Source organism: Zalophus californianus, chromosome 7 (assembly GCF_009762305.2).
Source record: "Zalophus californianus isolate mZalCal1 chromosome 7, mZalCal1.pri.v2, whole genome shotgun sequence".
In the NCBI taxonomy this organism is placed as follows: domain Eukaryota; kingdom Metazoa; phylum Chordata; class Mammalia; order Carnivora; family Otariidae; genus Zalophus; species Zalophus californianus.
Genome location: NC_045601.1, coordinates 28,185,532 through 28,205,748, shown reverse-complemented (window position 1 = coordinate 28,205,748; position 20,217 = coordinate 28,185,532). Strand labels below are relative to the sequence as shown.

Below are 20,217 nucleotides of genomic sequence, written 5' to 3'. Positions count from 1 at the left end.
AGAAGAGTTAAGTCCTTCTTTCACAGACTCGTTTGGGGGATTAAAGATACAGTTCAAACGTCAGTTTCCTTGTCATCTTCCTCTCTCCCTTTCCCACACACAGTTATTTGGAGAATAAACACTAAGTGAGCCTTGTTAGGAAACTTTCTTTCAAATTAGCTTAGAGTTTAAGATGTTTTTTATAGAGTCTTATAAAAAATACGGAATCTATCAGAGCAATAAAAATAGGCTCAGTATTTGCTTGAGTGTTTTCCTCACATATCTTTCAGTTCTTTGAAGCTTGAAGCTTCTTCCAAAATATAATCCCAAAATAAGAGTGCTATAATTTTTCAAAAAGTTACATTTATGCAATCCTTATACCAAGCCACACAAAAAAATAAGCTATAATACATGATACTCATGTTCAGTTATGAAGACCAAGACTGTAAAGAATACCAGCACCAGAGAGCCCTAGTTTATTTAGTCTGGCTTCCTTAACATGAAGTTCTTCTTGTTCTTAAAATATTCAGCTTTGGCCGAATTCCAACGCTGACATAAGCCTACTTCAGGTGTTTTGAAGAGACTGAAGAGAATCAGAACTGAAGGCAAGACTGGAATATAAAATCTTTTATGTGATCACAAATGCAAGAACCTTGTTGTTTGAAACCACCATTAAATCAAATTTTCCACCCACACTTACAAAAATAAATATGTATATATTCTCATATTTGGTTGTACAGGCTACTTAAGGTTAATTTCAAGAGCATGTTATTATAGCTAACATTGGCAAACAGATACTAATTGCCTCAGTCACTAGAACTGCAATGACACTTTCTGAAATCCGCCGATAGGTTGAAAAGATACATTTTTTTATGGATTATGCTAGCAATCACTTTAAATAGCCAAACTAATCTTAATTATTAAAACAGCAAATAGCATTTTAAACAATGTTAAATTATGTACTTTCCAGCCTATCATGGTATATGGGGTAATAAAAAACAGACCCCGGTTCTCCCACCAAAATCCTTACAAAGATACCACATAAGTCTAGTGCAAGCGACAAGGTTATTGCTTTTGGAAGTTATTGGATGGAAGTTCAAAACGGTAAGGCTGGGACATCCAAGCCACTAAACATGTTTAAGTAAAATGACTTGGGAAGATCACGACACAGCATGCAAATTCGTATAGATCTACTCTGCCAGCAGCGGGCTGCGTGGTTCCTGTACTCCCAAAACTACACAGAGAAAAAAATGAGGGCGTCATCTCAGTCACAGGTATATATAGAAGGAAAATATGGGACAAACCTAACAGAAGGGAAACCAAGACACCAAATGGACAAAGGCTGATTGGGGCACTATCTCGCACTGCTGAAGAACTGAAAAGTTCTTTATACGGACCCATGGCTCCAGTGCGGGCCGGTGGGTGAGTCAGTCGGTCCAGCACAAATACACACAGGATCTCGCATCAGCACCCACTCTTCCCCAGGATCAGCGAACGCCAGGCGCAGTCACGCAGCGCCGCTCGCTGCCCCTAAGGTGGGGCAAGAAGTAAGTAGGAAGCATGCTTGCTGCCTAGAAAAACACCCCCCCCCCCCCCACCCCGCGGCGGCCAGGGGAAACGTGGCCCCTGACCGTGGAGGATCGGGACGGGGTCGCACACGCACCTGCATTGTAAAAACGGTCCAGCACGGTGGTTTCCCCAAAGTCCAGTTTACCAAAATGCAGGGTCTCCAGTGTGGCGCCCACCGTCTCGCACGCCTCCCGCAGGCTCTGCAGGGCCTCGCTCTCGGCCACCACCAGCTGCCCCTGGCTCGCTTCGTTGATCACATATGCCACCGTGGTCCGTCGGCCGCCTCCGCTACTAGAGTTGCCCCGGCACCGGGTGGCGCTGCTCCCAGAGGTGGCAGCGGGACAACCGGTGCCAGGGGCTGCAGCAGTCTCTACGTTCCAGAAGCTGCCCGGCGGCGGCGGCGGTAGCTGGCTCTCCTCGTCCTCGGCCGCCACCGCCGCTCCTCCCCTCCGGCAGCTGCCGCCCTCGGCGAAGGGTGGCACCGAGAAAGTGATGCCCTCGCCCGCTTCGGCGCTCATCTCTCCCGGCCGGGCTGCAGCGGCGGCGGCGGCGGCGGCGGGGGCAGGGGCGTCCCCCGCCCAGCCGCACCGTCTGGCCAGCCACAGCTCGGGGCTGCTCCGCGCGCGCCGGGCTAAGCAGCTGCCATCGCGCGTCGCGCCCTCCGCGCCGCGCCGCCGCCTCCTCTCCGGCGCTCTCTCCCCCGAAGGGACGCCGCTGCTCGGCGGTGGCTCGCCCCTCTTCGGCGCCTCCGTGGCCGCGCCGCTCGTCCGAGGCAGGGTGTAGAGTACAAGGGGTGGGGACGCCAGGTTGAGCGGGAAGGGACAGCGCTTCCTTCTCTCGGCCCGCAGACAAGTCAGCTCGCAAACCTGCGCCGCCGTGCAGCTCAAGGGCGCCGCGCTCGAGGTGCCGTGCGCCCTGGCCACCCGGAGCGCGGCCCCGGCTCCTTCCGTGCCGGGAGCTGGGAGTGCTCGGAGAGGGTGCCCGCTGGGTGGGGAGCTACCTGGCCAGCACCTCTCGGGCGGGCAGGCTCCCCGGGCTACGTCCGGGAACAGCAGCAGCCGCAACCGAAAGGACCCGCCTCCCTCCTCGGCGGCAGCTCCCCTTCATCGGCTCTGTTTCCTCCTCCTCCTCCCCTGGCCTCGTTTCTCGCCGGAGCGCGCCGCGGCCGCTTAGTCCCAGCGCCAGCCTCGCCGCTGGAGTCTCGACGCTCCTCTCAGCCGCTCGCCCTGTGGGCCACCGGCTTCGGCCGCCCACTCGTCGCGGCACCGAGACTCAGGGCCCGCCCCCAGGGAGGGCCCTGCTGGGAAGCGCCAGCCCGACGAAACCGACCGCGCCGCTGCTCCCGGACTTCGGCTGGGCCCCGAGCGCGGCGCGGGGCCGGGGTTCTCCGCCGTCACCCACCGGGCCCCCACCTAAGAAGACGCGGAGTCAGCCAAAGTCCGAAGCGCACGCGACCGCAGCTTGGCGCAAAAGAAGTCTCTCCTGAGAACGCTCGGGGCTTGGGAGCTATCCGGGAGGCTTTTACAGCGGTCCCCGCGGCCAGGGCGCCCCCCTCCGGCGCCTGCCGGACTCGCCCTGAGCGTGGTCCGGTACAGAGCGGGGCCGAAGCGCTGGGGCTGCGCGGGGAGGCCCGCGTTGCGCAAGGCGGGCGGATTTCCACTAGCACCCGGCAGCCGGGGCCTAAACTGGGCGGCCATCGATTCCCGACAGTGGTGCTCCGGGAGTGGCCGGCATAATTTACCAGGTCGGCCTCTGCTACTTTCCATTTAAAAAACTCCAGTGGCTATGTTAACATTAAGGGAGTAATTGAAACGACTTAACACTTTCATTTAGGTTCTTATAAAGCCCGCCCACCCGCCGCCCCAAGCGCGCCATATGCTTTCTGGAGAAAGAATAAGGAGTCTATACCCCACTCCGCAAAGCATCAGCCACCAGATGAAAGGAGGAAATTAAGTGGCATTCTTTTTTTTAAATTGCACCACGGCAGGGGAGGGGGGAGGATACCTGGATTGCTTAAGAGCGATGAAAAGGAAGAGATCTACTTCTTCGGGGAGCAAAAACATGTGTAAGTTCTCAGAGAACTTCTCCAAAATGCTCTAATTGTTGGGAAAACCGGTGAAAATTGCAGCGAAATAAAGTAACGACTTTGGACTTCCCATCTCGGAGATGGGAACGGAGATTAATGAGTTCTGTAAATAAAGTAGAATAATGCAGATTATTAATGCAAATTCAAGTTTAGAAGAAAAGGAAGGATAAAACAGTTGAGTAGTAGAGTTAAAAGAAGGAAAGAAATAATAGTGAGGAAAAACACCTAGCAGCTACACAACCATATCCTCAACCAAGCAAGTGACATTAGCTTTTCCTAAAGGTTTGTAAAATGATAGAAGTAAATTTATAGTAAGGAAATTATATATCAAATGGGATCTATATGAACTCTGTCTGCTTTAGGACTTGATCTCATTAGTAAAGTAGATATTTAGTGAATCAGGTATCATACTGGAATAAAATATTGACAGGCTCCTAATGGATATACACGTTTTATTATTTCCAACTTGTCAAACTCCTGTGGAGTAGATAATCCTTCACCCCATCCTGGCCCCAAACAATACATGCTGGAAAATTCATTAGGACCATGTCAGGAAAACTAAAATGCCTAAATTTTCAAATTGCATTTTGATACACAAATAAGATCTGAGATTATATAAAAAAACTATTTTCTAAAACCCATACCTTTTTAGATCATTTCACCTTTGACCCCTTCCAGATCTTTTCAGAGCCATTTTTCATACACACAATTTTTATTTTTGTTTTACTTTTTTGCTTTGTTTTACTTTGAATTGATGTAATAACTTTAAAGATCACCCAAACCCCCAGTGCAATGATATGATGGCTTCTAGTTGGTGCTAAGGCTCTCTCACTAACTAAATGGCATGGTTTAGCTAACTAAGTAAACTTACATGCCATGTATTAGATTGAACCATATGAAATTTCCATTTTTATAGCTGATCAACACTCAAATATGCCTAAATTCAGATGGTTCAACTTACAACTCAGACGTGGGGCCTGTGTAGAGGCAGAGAGTACAGGTGGGGTACTGAGACCTAGGCTGCTCTTAGCTTGCCAAGCCTGGCTTAGGGTGTCCTGGAGGAATGGAAGCCTTTCTCTAACTTCTCTAATTGGACTACTTAGAAGTTGTGCCTTTGCAATTTGTCTGTAAAGAAGGAGCACTTTTTCTAATCCAAAAGGACATCTAAGATGATAGTGGTGAACAGGGAAAAATCATTGCCCATCTTGGGGCCATATTTGTTCTTGAAAAGGCAAAATGGTGAATTTTAAACCTGAAATGGACAAGGACCTCCTTGCTAGCTAGTTTTTGTTTTAGGTGACATGTGCCTTTCTCTGTATCCTCAGATAAGATAAATGGGAATACAATATACTCTTAATTCCAAAAAGTATTTAAGGTTACAGACAAAACAATATAATGTTTTATTTGTAATAATGTAAATATGAGTTCAAATTATCAGAAATCAATAAGGAAGCCAGTAAAGAAGTATCAAGTACCTGGGATGAATTAATAATTTAATTATTGCTAAGTTTAGCTCCATGTGTTTTGGCTGCCAAAATAAAAAGAAAATACATAAGTGTACATATAGTCATATGAAGAGTCAAGCCTTGTCCTGGCATGGAATTCTATAAAGACTTCATTATAGAATCCAATATAGAGTACATTAAGTAATACAATGGAATTGAATATGGATTTGTAAAAAAAATTATATATGTTCTTCAAATGTATATTTAATATTTTTAGACATCAAGAACACAATATTAAGTATTAATTCAATGAAAGCATTTCAGAGGAACCTAAAATAATATAAATCAGATGCAATACTTTCTAGTTATATTACCTTAATAAATGTGAGGAATTGAGGGTATTATGTAATTCACTGTAAGCTCATAACTTAGTATTCTGCATCGAGGAAAGAAGGAACCCAAGGAAATGGGTAACATATTGCTTAGATCCTATCATAAATAGCAGGCTTCCCTAGAAACTTTTGACAAGAATTAAATCACAGTCAGTGAATGACAGAAGTATAGTATCATATTCTATGATCTCTTTACACTTTTAAAAGGCATGGCAGCAAAACTGAAGTCTACCAGTCAGAATCATATTCTCACTCAGAGTCTATTCCTCTTGCACTTAGAAATAGGCCTTGGGACACCTTTGAGAATCCTTACAGGTAGAGTAAAGAATTTTCCCAATAAAGAGCTGGAGAAATACAAGGGAGAGATTTCTGCTTCTGATTATGACAGATTAGGTCTTTCCTTCTCACTGAATGAGCCTAAGAATGCTGGACAAAATTTGAAATTTAAAATAAGGTCATTAAAGCACTAATGAGATAATGAGGAACTATCTGGCCAGATTTTGGAAAAGAGGCCAGGGCTCTGGAAGGTGTTTTCACGGTTGGGGCTGCTTTAGGCCTGGCAGTTTTTGAGAGCCTGAATTAGGCAGCTGAAAGGCTGAACTAAATTTTTGACAACACCTGGAAGGACAAAAACGAGGATGATATAGTCAAAAAGTAGGAGTTAAATAAAAGTAAAATGACTCTTACATGGATAGCACCCTGTCTCCAGGTATCCAAGTAACCCAGAAAAAAATGTCTCAAACTCTGAAATTGGTTTAAGGTAATTCCAGACATTCAACAAACAAAAGTCACTCCAGAGGAAGATAACATCATCCTGGACCATGAATTATTCCTACAAATATAAGATCTGTGCATATAGGCAAACATTGGAATGCATGGTAGAATGGTAGAGGAGAAGAAGGCTGTGAACCAAACCCTGATTTTGCCATCTGTTCCTGAGTTCTCTCTTCCAGATCCACTCTCCATTCACATCCCCCTAGTCTCTGCCTTGGGAGGCTAGTCTGTACGACCTAAATTAATGGGCTTCCTTGCTTTCTGTTTACCAACTGGGATTGACCAATGGTGAGGCCAGGTCCGGGATCTGAGGGAGGAAGGGGACTGGAACTTTGTGAGTCACCTCAGGCTGGCTATGTTCTTCGATAGGAAGTCACTGCTTTTCTCAAGGGGCAGATCCTACAGGATCCACTTTCCTACAGGGCCTCATAACTGTCCCTCACCTTGTCGTCTGGTACCTAGAATTGATGATAACTCTGAAGCCGTTAGCCCCAAGTTTCAGCACAATCCTTTGAAGCTTCCTTTATACCTCTTCCACACCTTTGTAATTAGTCTTTTTGCAAATAAACCCACCTCAAATTATCTTGTATCTTGACTCTGATAACTACTAATGAGCTTTTGGAAATTAGAAAACTAATTTAACTCTTTGGGTCTGTTTCCTCACCCGTAAAATAAAGTGTTGAATTAGATTAAATTGAAAATCTTTTGAAACTCTAATGTGCTGTGCTTAAGTATTCAGTTGAAATACCAGTTCCCGTACTAAATTGAAATGTGTAAAGAACGAAAATACCACTGGGTAACGAAATAGTACATGGGGGAACTTTCTCTTTATAGAAATATTCTAGCAAATACACATAAAAAAGTCTGAGGTAGTTAGAATATCACCATTTTGCAACTTTTAATGAATTTGGATCCAGGTATGGATCATCAATAGTCACTAACATCACTAAAAGAGAGAGAACTAGATATGTGCTTCCTGAAGGAAAAACACACCACCAATTATGAGGTAGTCATACCAAAAATGGTGGGCATAAATCTCATCAAAGCCCTAGAATCCAAGGCTGAGATTCCACAGCTAATTCCCAGAAATATAGAGGACCAAAACAGGTGAAAACATTCTGGAGATGCAACTTGTAGAACCGAAACTGTGGGAAACTTTGTCAGATGAATGGCTCATTTTCTTACACAAGTAAGTTACTACCACTGTAACTGACGCTAAGTTCATTGTCTAGTAATCACATGGTCAAATGTGTCTTAGGGACATTTCCAGTTGAAAAAATAAGTGCCCAGCACGCTTTATGTGCCTATCTCCAATCTCCCATCTAGATGAGGAGCCCAGAGGAAAAAGGTTACCCAGTGTCAGACAAGGAGTGAGTAACAAAAGCAGGGTTCTAATCCAGAGCCTACGCTATTATCCACTGCTCCTTATCACAATGAAGGCATAAGATCATCACTTCAGAAAATATCAAACAGCTTGCTTCTTCTTCTTCTTCTTTTTTTTTTTTTTTTTGCTCTAGTGTGAAGACGTGCAACCCTTTCATTTCACAGCTGCGTAAAGTTTAAAAGAAGGGCAATGAGAAGTTCAAACAGTCTATTTGCCAAATTTGGAATTAAAATATCATGTCGAAAGACCATTCTTACTTGTTATTCTGGAAGTTGTATAGAGTAGTTATGTTTGCAAGCTCTTTCATCAAAAGCCAGGGAGAGGGAAGTCCTGAGGAACAATCTGACACTAAAGTCAACAGGGGTGGATGCTGTTTGTGTTGATAGTTGTACTATTTCCACCACCACTACCTCTTATTCCTTTAAAATTACTCTTATTACTACTACTAGAGTGCATGTTTGGTGTGGTGGTTGTTAAAAAACAAGTTTGGAAACCAAGGCTGAGGCCAGATTTTGAAGCATCTTGATGAAAGATAAATTTAACTTCATCCCCTGAGAAAAAGAGACATTCAAGGATTTTGAGCAGAGGAGTAATATGATCCAAACTATATTTTAGAAAGAAAACTCTCACTGATGTCGACATCTGGGCCTGCAGCTAAACACAAAAGGAAGTTGAAAAGCTTCTACAATATTCCAACCTGGACTAGGGAAGGAGCAGTGTGATCTTGATGCATCTCACGTCTCCTCTAGTGGGAATGATTTTTGGTGGAATCTTTGATATGCTTCTTCTAAAAGCATACTTGCCAACATTTTCATTTCTCTTTATGTCCTAGGAAGGCAAGTCAATTTTAATACAGAGAAATAGTTCTCTCCACGTTTTGTGAAAAGAAGACCAAAGCCTCCTCTATTTAAAATTGCCCCATGCTGCCCCTGATCGATCCATGTACCTACCATCTCCAGACTGTCAGAATCTTGCCTTCTTCTCCCCACCTCCCAACTTTGACTAAAATTCTTACTATTAAAAGCATCCCTTTAATTTAGATAAACAACTCATGAAAAATATATACACAGGGCCACAGTAAGGGTTTTTGTGTAAGCAACAGAAACCAAAACTAAAAAAAAGGCTTTTTTTTTTTTTTTTTTTTTGCAAAAATAGTAGGGCTCAAGGCATCAAAGCAAGCCCGAGGTCCAGGCTCTAAAATACCAGAAACCAAGAGCCCTCAAAGTCCAGAAGCTACAGCCAAAGTCACTCCACAGGAATGGTACCTGTGACTTTGTCACAGCTATTTTTTTTTTTTTGAGCATTACAATTGTTAAAGACGTAAGTCCTCTAAAATTAATAGTGCTGGTTCATGAATAAATAAATCAATGAGACAGAATAGAAAATCTGAAATAGATTCAAATACATATGAAAATTTAGTATAAGATAAAAACAGCCTTTTAGATGATTGCAAAAGAAGGACTTTAAAAAGTCATGTTGGAATAACTGCAAAGCCATATGGAAAAGATAAAATTGGATTCATTCCCCACACCATACACCAAGAAAAATTCCAAATGGCGATGAGATTTAATTATAAAAAATGAAGCTATATGAATACTCAGTAAATATATGGGTACATTCTTTTCAACCTAGGAACAAGAAAAATGTTCAGGACCGTGACTCAAAATCCAAAAGCAAGAAAGGAAAAAATAGATAAACTTGATAACATAGAAATAAAAAAATCTTTACATCAGAAAAGATATCGTAAGCAAACTAGACAGACAAATAACAAACTGAGAAAAATATCTACAACTGATTCAAAATGAATTTCTAAAAACAGAGAAGAGATTAAAAAAAAAACCTATAGAAAATGAGCTATAGGAAGCCACAGGCTATTCATAAAGATGGAAGTACAGGTATCTTTTACTCATATAAAAAGATGTTCAATGAGAAGTATTTCATAATGAGAAATACAAATTAAAATTACACTAACATTCCACTTTTCACCTAATATGTTGGCAAAAATCCAGAAGTTCGACAACACACTCTATAAGAAAATGGGCATTTGTTAATTTCTGGTGGGATTTTAAAAAAATGATAAAATACCTGCAAGGGAAAATTTGTCAACATCTAGCAAAATTATATATGCACTTACCCTTTGACCCAGCAATCCCACTTCTAAAAATGTATTTCAGATATACATTGGTAAAATTGTGAAAGATACTTTTACAAGGTTGTTCATTTCAGTACTATTTACAATAACAAAAAAATTAAAAATCACCCAAGTGTTCATCCATCAGGAACTGGTTTAATAAACTCTGATATATACACGAAGTAGAGTACTTACCATGCAGCCATTAAAAGGAATGTTGACTATTCTATACATAACAATTTTTTTCTAGTTTTCTATTGGTTTACGCTGAGAGGATAATTCTAGATTCTATTTCTCTCTTATGGCTGGGATAAGAGATCCAGGTAACTTTTTTTTTTTAAGTAACATGTTATATTTCCACTGAATTTTGTAAACAAATGCGTGCGCACGCACACACACACACACACACACAACCATGTATGTGTCACTTTCTTAATAAAATGGTAACACACTATATACAACTTGCTACTCCTTATATTTTCAGATACCAGACAACAAGCAGTACATGGCTACAAACCTTGAAAGAAGATAAATAAATGAGGTGATTCTCTGTCAGGAGGGAATTTCTGGATAGTGGTGCAGGGAAAGAAAACTCCAACAGAACCCGGATATCTTTGTTGAAGATAAAAAATTGGAACTTGGGGAGGCTAAGGCCGTTAGAATGTGAAGGACAGAGTATCCAAGAGGAGGAAGGTATGCAGAGAAAGAATTCCAGAAATCTGCATACAAGACCTTCAAGTCTTCGATACCAGACTGCACGTGCATAGGATAAAACCTCATAGGGCAAGGAAACAACACCCTCTGAGGAAAGAGTAGAGTATCAGAGAACTCTAACATCACACAGAGGTGAGAATAATTTGGGTTTTCTCCAGCCAGAGTAGAGAGAACTCATCAAAATGGAACATTTAGAAGAGATTCCAGAAGATCCACAAAGGCAAAGTGAGCTAGATTATCTCTAGCATAAAGGCCATTTAGGTCTGCCTTGAATGAGCTTTAGAAACAAGAAAATTCACCCATAAATAAGTAAATGCTTTCCAGAAGAAATTGGATACCCTTTAAAGAAATGTAACAAAAATATAGCATTCAATAAAGTAAAACACAAAACATCGCCAATCCTATCAAAACTTATCAAAGAAGGGAGAAAAATGTGACGTTTAAAGAGGAGGAAAATCAGTTGTAGAAACAGACCCAGAAATGACAGAAACGATGCAATTAGTAGACGAAGACATTATAACAGATATTATAAATATGCACAAATTCTCAAGAATGCAAAAGAACACAAGACCATAATGAGAAAAGAAATAGAAGATGTAACAAAGAACCAAGTGGCATTTCTAGATGTGAAAAACACAGTAGTTTATTTATTTTAGAGAGAGAGCACACGAATAGGAGGGGCAGAGGGAGAGAGAGAGAGAATTTCAAGGAGGCTCCGCGCCTAGTGCAGAGCCCCATGTGGGGCTCGATCTCATGACCCTGAGATCATGACCTGAATTGAAATCAAGAGTTGGATGCTTAACCGACAGAGCCACCTAGGTGCCCCCAAAATACAGTAGTTTAAATTAAAGTTTACTCGGATGGGATTAATAGGAAATTAGACACTACAGAAGAAATGACCAGTGAACCTGAAGTAATAGGAACACACAGAAAAAAACACTGAAAAAAAAAAAAATGAGAGAGCCTAGTGATCTGTGGGATAATATCAAGTGATCTAAAATACATGTGATTTGAGTCTCAGAAAAGTTAAAGGAGATTCTTCAGGTGAAAGCTTTTAAATTTACTTTGCTCCCTTTCCTCCTCTTTTTCTTCTATAAAAAGATAAACATCTCCCCCATCAACTTTATATCATGTTATGTATCATTATTTTATTGAAAGGGAATGCCTGTATGAATTCATATGACTCTCCCAGTTAGTAAATGTCTTGACCCAATATCAGTTACAGTCTTTCATTTTCCAGTGGGATGATCAAAGATAATCCTGATAGTTTGGAATTCCATATGAATAGCAAAGATTGATACATATAAATATAGGCTACCCTTGAGACTGTCTGAAATCCTCTTTTGATGTATGGGGCAAAATGTCACCTTTATTTCTACTTTATTTTAATTACAAATATCTCTATAATCTCTAATATAGGATTCTAATTTATAAGAGACCTTTGGATAAATACAAATATTTATTGTCTTAATGGTTTGAGAACTAAAATCTCCAAAAGCCAACCAAGAAAATGTTTAAAATATCTGGATAATATCAATTAATTAAATTGATTACTGGTTAACTTTTTTATATTTGAATTCCAGTGTAGTTAACATACAATGGTATCTTAGTTTCATGTGTACAACATAGTGATTCAACAGTTCCATACATTATTCAAGTGCTCATTATAAGTGTACTCTTAATCTTCACCTATTTCACCCATCCCCCACCACCACCTCTCTGATAGCCATCAGTTTGTTCTCTATAGTTAAGAGTCTATTTTTTGCTTTGTCTCTTTTTTCTTTGTTTGTTTTGTGTCTTAAATTCCACATAGGAGTGAAATCATATGGTATTTGCCTTTCTCTGACTGACTTATTTCACTTAGCACTATACTCTCTAGAGCCATCCATGTTGTTGCAAATAGAAAGATTTCATTCTTTTTATGGTTGAGTAATATTCCATTGTGTATATATATCACATCTTCTTTATCTGTTCCTCTATCGGTGGACACTAGGGCTGTTTCCGTAGTTTCACTATTGTAAATAATGCTACAATAAACATAGGGGTGCATTTATCTTTTCGAATTAGTGTTTTCATTTTCATTGGGTGAACACTCAGTAGTGGAATTACTGGATCATATAGTAATTCTATTTTTAATTTTTTGAGGGACCTCCATAATGTTTTCCACAGTGGCTGCACCAGTTTGCATTCCCACCAACAGTGCATGAGGGTTCCTTTTTCTCTACATCCTTGCCAACACTTGTTATTTCCTATGTTTTTGATTTTAGCCATTCTGACAGGTATGAGGTGATATCTCTTTGTGTTTTTAATTTGTATTTCCCTGATGATTAGTAACTTTGAGCATCTTTTCATGTGTCCATTGGCCATGTGATGGTTCATTTTGTGTCAACTTGGTTAGACTGTATTACCCAGTTCGTGCAAACCCCAGTCTAGATGCTGCTATGAAGGTATTTTGTAGAATGACTAACATTTACTACAGTTGACTTTAAGTAAAGTGGATTACCTTCCATAGTGTGTGTTGGCCTCATCCAATCACTTGAAGGTTTTAAGAGCAAAGATTAAGGTTTCCTGGAAAAGGAATTCTGCCTCAAGACTGTAACAGAGAAATCCTCCCTGAGTTTCTATCCTGCCTATGTATTTTGGATTTGTCAGCCCCTACAATCCCATAAGACAGTTCTTTAAAATCTCTCTCTGTCTCTGTTCTCTCTCTGTGTCTCTTTGTCTCTTTCTCTATCCCCCACCCCCCCACACACATACACACATACTCTGACTGATAAAATCACTAATAAAAAAAATGTGTCAAGTGCTAAACATTTAAACTTTACCCAGAATTTCAAAGCAGAAACTTTTCTATAGGTTTTGGAATTTTTCAATTTTCCTAACTCATGTTAGAACTAATTCACAAAATGTACAGGTGTTGACACACTTCAGGCACAATACATTTCATTTGAAACCCTATGCTTTCATTACATTTACATAAATATAACTATTTAATTTTGGACCTTGAGAGCTTGTTTGGAGATTCTAGCAGGGGAGTGCAGCTACTCGTATACCCTTGATTGAAGAACGGTCCTCCTTTATCGGGGAAGGTCGTCCTCTTTGACTGAGCACGCAGCTTAAGGAGGGATGCACATGGAGTGGTGAGGGAGGAAGGGGACACCCACCTAGCCAGCCAGATCAGCTGAATCAACCCTGGTGATCAGTGGGGTGACAGATGTCACAGCCAGATTGTCCTCACATCCTTAATTTTGGAACACAATTCTAAATTTGTGCATGCAATCAAACATGCCATATCCCAGTTCCCAATTTGGTATTCTTTAGTAACTGTACTTATCACTACTAAGAAAACCAGCAAAACTATATTCTTTAAAAATTAAGGTAAAAAATTAAATCCCAGATTTATTGTAGAATATTTTATCCTTTTAGATATTTAAAGTCTTTTTTTAAAAAGAGTTTTATTTATTTATTTCAGAGAGAGGGAGAGAGAGAGCCCGAGCAAGGGAGGGGGCAAAAGGAGAGGAAGAAGCAGACTCCCCGCTGAGCAAGAAGAGGGATGCAGGACTGGATCCCATTACTTGAGCCAAAGGCAGACGCTTAACGGACTGAACCACCCAGGTGCCCCTATCATTTTAGATATTTAAAATATGTTTAATACAAACTGCCCAAATTTGGAATGTTTTTCAGAGCCTCGGAATTTATAAATCATTCTTCTACTCAAGAAGAGGGGAGATAATTGCTTTATCTCCATTTGTGTAGTTCTGGAACCACAGTGCATCTATATCAGGGGACTGTGGGAGGCTCAGCCTTGCTCTTAAACCCACGCCTGCCTTGTGAGAGGCAGAGACCAGAAGTTGGTTATGAGGAAGGAAGTAAGGAATGTTGGACAGACAGAATCAATGATTGTGGGCTTTAAAGTTATCATTTGAAGACTGAAAGGAATTACTTAGTCTAATGTTCTTTTGCATGAATTCCATTGCATTACTCCCATCAGTTCTTCCTCCATCCTTAGCTTTGTGACACTAAGAATGCTTTGTAAGTACTCAATCATCATAGTCACATGAAAAAGACTATGTCCTTCTACCCTGATGTTTATAGTAGCATTATCAACAATAACCAAACTATGGAGAGAGCCCAGATGTCCATCAACTGATGAATGGATAAAGAAGATGTGAGATCATATATATTATGCAGCCATCAAAAAGAATGAAATCTTGCTATTTGCAATGACATGGATGGAGCTAGATTGTACTGTGTTAAGTGAAATAAGTCAGTCAGAGAAAGACAAATACCATATGATCTCACTCCTGTGTGGCATTTAAGAAAGAAAACAGATGAACATATGGGAAGGGGGGGAAAAAAGGAAAAGAGAGAGGGAAATAAGCCATAAGAGACTCTTAATGATAGAGAATAAACTGATGGTTGATGGAAGGAGGTGGGTGGGGGGATGGGTTAGACGGGTGATGGGTATTAAGGAAGACACTTGTTATGATGAGCACTGGGTGTTTTATGTAAGTGATGAATCACTGAATTCTACTCCAGAAACCGATATTGCACTGTATGTTAACTACCGAAAATTAAAAATTAAAAAAAAAGAAAGACTATGTCTTTACCAATAGTCCTGCTAACCCAGCATGAAGGGGATTAAGTAAGAAATAGTTGTTGGCAGTGATTGGAAAATAAAAACATCCACGTTTATTCCCAAATGAGACATCTTTATTACACGAATCATGGCCATTTATAACCAAAGGCAGAAATTACAGTGCTGTCACACATGTGTGAACATGATGTTAATTGCATCACTTCTTAGTGTCTGTAGTTCTGCCAGATGAGTCCTTCTTACCTCTTATACTGAGCCAAAGCATACAGTTTCAGTAAAAAGCCTACAAATAATGTACTTTCTATTGTGCTGGTCATTTCTATTCCTCCTGGTTATTACAAATTTGTAGGGGAAAAGAGATTAACTCTGAAATGTAGGTTTCTTCTATTACACATTTTCTCTTCTGTGTCCTCTACAAATGCATCTTTGGGGTGGAGGGAAGGTTTACAGCATTTTTTATCTTTTTTAGGAAGTGGGTGTTTTCTATTTACATGAATATTAGACTTGCAGAGGAAACATTTTTGTTAACTTTCCCCAAAAGTTTGTTACATACTCTACATCCATATTAATTTTTACTTGGGCTCTCTATTCTTGATCGACCACATCTCTGCTCATTTATTATTTCTTCCGTGCACCAGTTAAATTTAGAGTGGTTTAATGGGAATATGGTATGCATTCCTCTAAAAATAGGGCATTTAGCAATTATTATTAATGAACATTATTAGCCCCTCATGTACTAGTGACCCTGATTCATTCTAAGAATAAGTCGTACTCAAGAAAGGATAAATGAACTAACTGAGAAAAACAAACAAACTTGTCGCATTAAGCAATGAATTTCCAATAACATTTTACTAGTCTACGGCCATACCACCCTGAACGCGCCCGATCTCGTCCAATAACATTTTACTTTTTGTATTTAGTAATTATTAAAATTTATTAAATGTTTATATAATTTTGATCAATAATACTAATTATAACACTAGTACTACAAGTACTACTAATAAATGATAATGGATCCTAGGAAAAAAATAATCCCTAAAGCCATATGGTTATAGGAAATTTTTTTGAATTAAAATTTCAATTTATATACATAATTTTCTTTGTGATGTATGATAAGGAAATCAATAAAATAATTCCAGGCATAAACATATATTACTTTAAAACAAAATTCAGGGGAAAATAGTAGAATGGAATTATGAGTTCAAGGACAAAAAGATATGATAGATTTTCTAACAATATGACCTTCCTTGTTCAAACACTTTTTTAAAAGTGATAAAGGTAGTATAAAGATAGGCAGCCTCTACAAGACGGCCCCCAGTGATCCCTTCCTCCTGGTATTCATGCCCTGTGTCATCCCATCCCCTTGAGGATAGGCTTGACCTAATAATTTGCTTCTAACAAAGAGAATTCAGAAGACGTAAGGGGATACAGCTTTCAAGCGTACATTACAAAAAGACTGTGATTTCCATCTTGCTCATCCTCTTTTGTCCCCCACCCCCCCACTCTTTCTCTCACTCTCTCTCTCTCTCACACACACACACACGCACACGCACACGTGCATGCACGGGTCATATTGTGAACTGCCTTATGGAGAACCCCAGTGGCAAGGAGCTAGGAATGACTGTTGCCATTGGTCAGCAGAGAACCAGACCCTCACTCCAACAGTCCACAAGGAAGTGAATCTTGCCAAAAATTATGAGAGTGAACTTAGAAGCAAATTCTACTTAGTCAAGTCTTCAGATGAGACTGGAGTCCTGGCACTTGATTGCATGCAGTCTTGTAAGAGATCTTGAGTGACCTGACCCAGAGAAACTGTGAGAAAACAAATGGTTGTTTTCAGCGTTAAGCATAGGGACAATTTGTTACACCGCACTAGACAGATAACTAATACAATAATTGTGTCAGATGGCTATTGTTTCTAGAATCCATTGGATACATTTAAGAGTGACAAAATATTTTGAATTTAAAAATGACATTTTTCAATAATCATGACATTACATCATTTGCAGCTATTTAAACTTATGAGTAAAACATTTATAGGGCAACTTATGATGTGTGTGGGGATCATAATTTTTCTAAATCCTTTTGGAGAGTACATGAACAAAAAATTAGGAAAGTCCTGACAGCATTGGGAAGCCTTCATTCCTTAGTGATAATGAAAGAGGTTAAGGGAGAGAATTAAGAGTGAAATAGGAACGAGAGGAGTTAATTTTCTGCTTTGAAGAAGTTTAGTACTTGAACAGAGCTAGGAAGCACAACAAAAATAAGAAACTCCAGCAACTGAGAGCTTACAGTTACACATGCTATCTCATTTAATCGTCACTACAAACCCTTAAGGGAGATTTTATCATCATGGAGGTTTGAGGGGACCATAGCCCATGTTTTTATCATACCCTATGTCATTTTGTTAAGTTGAGCTTACAGACAAGGCACTCATTTATTTATCCAGCCATTTATCCATTGGAGCCAATATCCATTTAAGGGATACATCTACCCATTTGTCCAATGTATCCAATACATAATCAAGGAGCTGTGAGTACAGTTACAGCATCACATAAATATTAATCCTGCCCAAGAGCTAAAAGTCTACAAATAGATGTCAGACTCTGCTCATCACAAAAGTAAAAAGCATGAGACTTAGGTCTAATCCTAAGATTCTGATTCCAAAGGCCTGTGCAGTTGACGGCTCTGTCCTTCCACAAAACAAGGAAAATTATTAAATGCATTTTATACTGTGTTCAATCACTCACAGATTCTTGTTTTTCCTTCCACATAGAAGCTTAGTAATATAGTAATCCCATAGTAAATACATATCCTAGACCAAACACAAACACTTTAGTTAAGATTCAAAAAATTTTTATTGTGCCAAAAATATATATCACAAAATTTACCATTTTAATCATTTTTAAGTGTACAGTTCAGTGCCATTAAGTACATTCACACTGTTGTGCAACCATCACCATACCACCATCCATCTCTAGAACTTTTTATCTTCCCAAACTGAACCTCTACAGTAACTAAACACTAACTCCCCATTGTCTCCTCTCCACAGCCTGCTGATGACCATCATTTCTACTTCCGGTTTCTAGTAATGAACTATAGAAATGATCTCTGAAAGCATAGTCTTTCTACTTCCGGTTTCTATACATTTGACTAGTCTAGGTAACTCATATAAGTAGAATCATATATTACTTGTCCTTTTTTTGGCTGGCTTATTTCATTTAACATAATGTCTTCAAAAGTTTATCCTTCATGTTGTAGCATGTGTCAGAATTTCCTTCCTATTTAAGGCTGAATAACATTCCATTGTATGTATATACCACATTTTGTTGATCCATTCATCTGTTGATAAACACAGGATTGTTTCCACCTTTTGGCTGCTGTGAATAAAGCTGCTATATACATGAGTGTACAAATGTCTGTTTGAGTCCCTGTTTTCAATTCTTTTGGGTATATACCCAGAGTTGGAATTTCTGGATCATATGGTAATTCTGTGTTTAATTTTTTAAGGAACTGCTATCCTGTTTCCATGTCAGCTGCCCAATTTTACATTGCTACAAGATTCTAAAACTTTTAACAGCAAAGTCTAACTAAAATAAGTGATGAATGATATAAAATGAGTGAGGTAAACAGTTGGCCCACAATTATTGACTCTCCAAGCTTGAAGGACCCTTAAAGTACATCAGTCTAAATATCCATCACATATTTGAAGATAATGCTTGAAGTACTTGAGTGATGATTATATTACCCTCTAGCAAACATTGATTAAAAGCTTATTATGTGCCCAGCACAATGCTGTGAAAAACTAAAAAAAAAAAATCACTCATCTTTCTCTGGAATTCTTTCCCATAACTACCATATGCAGCCTTAAACATAGCAACCTATCCATTTACTTAGGATAATGATTCACCTGGATGGAAAGACCATGTATTTCAATTATTTTACTTCTTGTCTATCTCCATGGGAAAGATAAATTAGTTTCAAAATGATGTGAGGTGGTAAGTATTTGCAATGTGAGTCTTTATGAGGTCACCATAGCAGTTATAAAAACAAAAATTATATTTTTAAATATATAATTGTAGCTCATTAGCCATGCCGGCCTATATTATTTTCGTTAAATGTTCTTCCACAGCATTGGCCAAGTTTAGATGTTATACAACCCTGAGGTTTAATCAATGTTTAGATGAAAACCATTTCTCAGTTGAGAAAAAACAAGTACCCCCAAATGATTATGAGGACAGGTAGTAGATAAGCATATTATAACAAGAAAGGGAGTCCTTTCTAAGTGCTGTTAATGCTATGAGTGCCCTAAGCTCTGGAAATGGTCTCTCTGCAGGGCTTTGAATGCCCTGGTATCTTTCCTCTTCTTTAAGACTTCTACTCAAAGTCACAATAAGGAAATATTATTCAGCCCTACAAAAGGAAGGAAATCCTGTGACTTGTGACGCTATGCTAAGTGAAATAAACCAGACACAGAAAGACAAATACCACATGATCTTGCTTATATGTAGAATCTAAAATAGTTGAACTCATAGAGGCAGAGTAGAATGGTGGTTGCCAGGGGCTGAGGTGGGGAAAATGAGGAAATATTGGTCAAAAGATACAGGTTTCAATCATGCAAGATGAATAAGTTCTGGGGATCTAATGTACAGCATGATGACTGGTAGTTAACAATACTGTATTGTATACTTGAAATTGACTAAGAGGGTAGATTTTAAGTGTTTTCACCACACACACACACACCAAAGATAACTATATAAGGTGATGGGTATGTTAAGTTTGTATTTCTCATTTCACAATATATACATATATCAAAGCATGTATAAATGTATGCAACTTCTGTTTATCAGTTTTACCCCAATTAAACTGAAGAAAAGACTCATGCATGATAAGGTGTGAACGACAGACAGCAACTCTATGCCTTAGTCCTCTTGGCAGTGCAGAACCTTTTTTTTTTTAAAGATTTTATTTATTTATTTTGAGAGAAAGAGAGAATGAGAGAGAGCACGTGAGGGGGGTCGGTCAGAGGGAGAAGCAGGGCTCCCCGCCGAGCAGGGAGCCCGATGCGGGACTCGATCCAGGGACTCCAGGATCATGCCCTGAGGAGAAGGCAGTCGCTTAACCAACTGAGCCACCCAGGCGCCCG

At 39.8% G+C, this 20,217-nt stretch overlaps 1 protein-coding gene across 5 annotated transcripts in view; it reads right to left on the bottom strand.

The window, feature by feature from the left end:
- Positions 1-2,647, bottom strand: part of MAP3K5 (mitogen-activated protein kinase kinase kinase 5) — a 193,729-nt gene extending 191,082 nt beyond the window's left edge. For 4 of the 5 annotated variants that reach the window (XR_003521544.1, XM_027602931.1, XM_027602932.1 and 1 more), the window contains exon 1: positions 1,643-2,194. Coding sequence is in view for 4 of the 5 variants with exons in the window: in XM_027602931.1 (XP_027458732.1) it covers positions 1,643-2,066 (424 nt within the window). In the remaining variant the exon portion in view is untranslated. Of the gene's footprint in view, positions 1-1,642 lie in introns of all 5 variants that reach the window. The other variant, XM_027602930.1, reaches the window with a different exon arrangement.
- Positions 2,648-20,217: the final 17,570 nt, after the last annotated feature.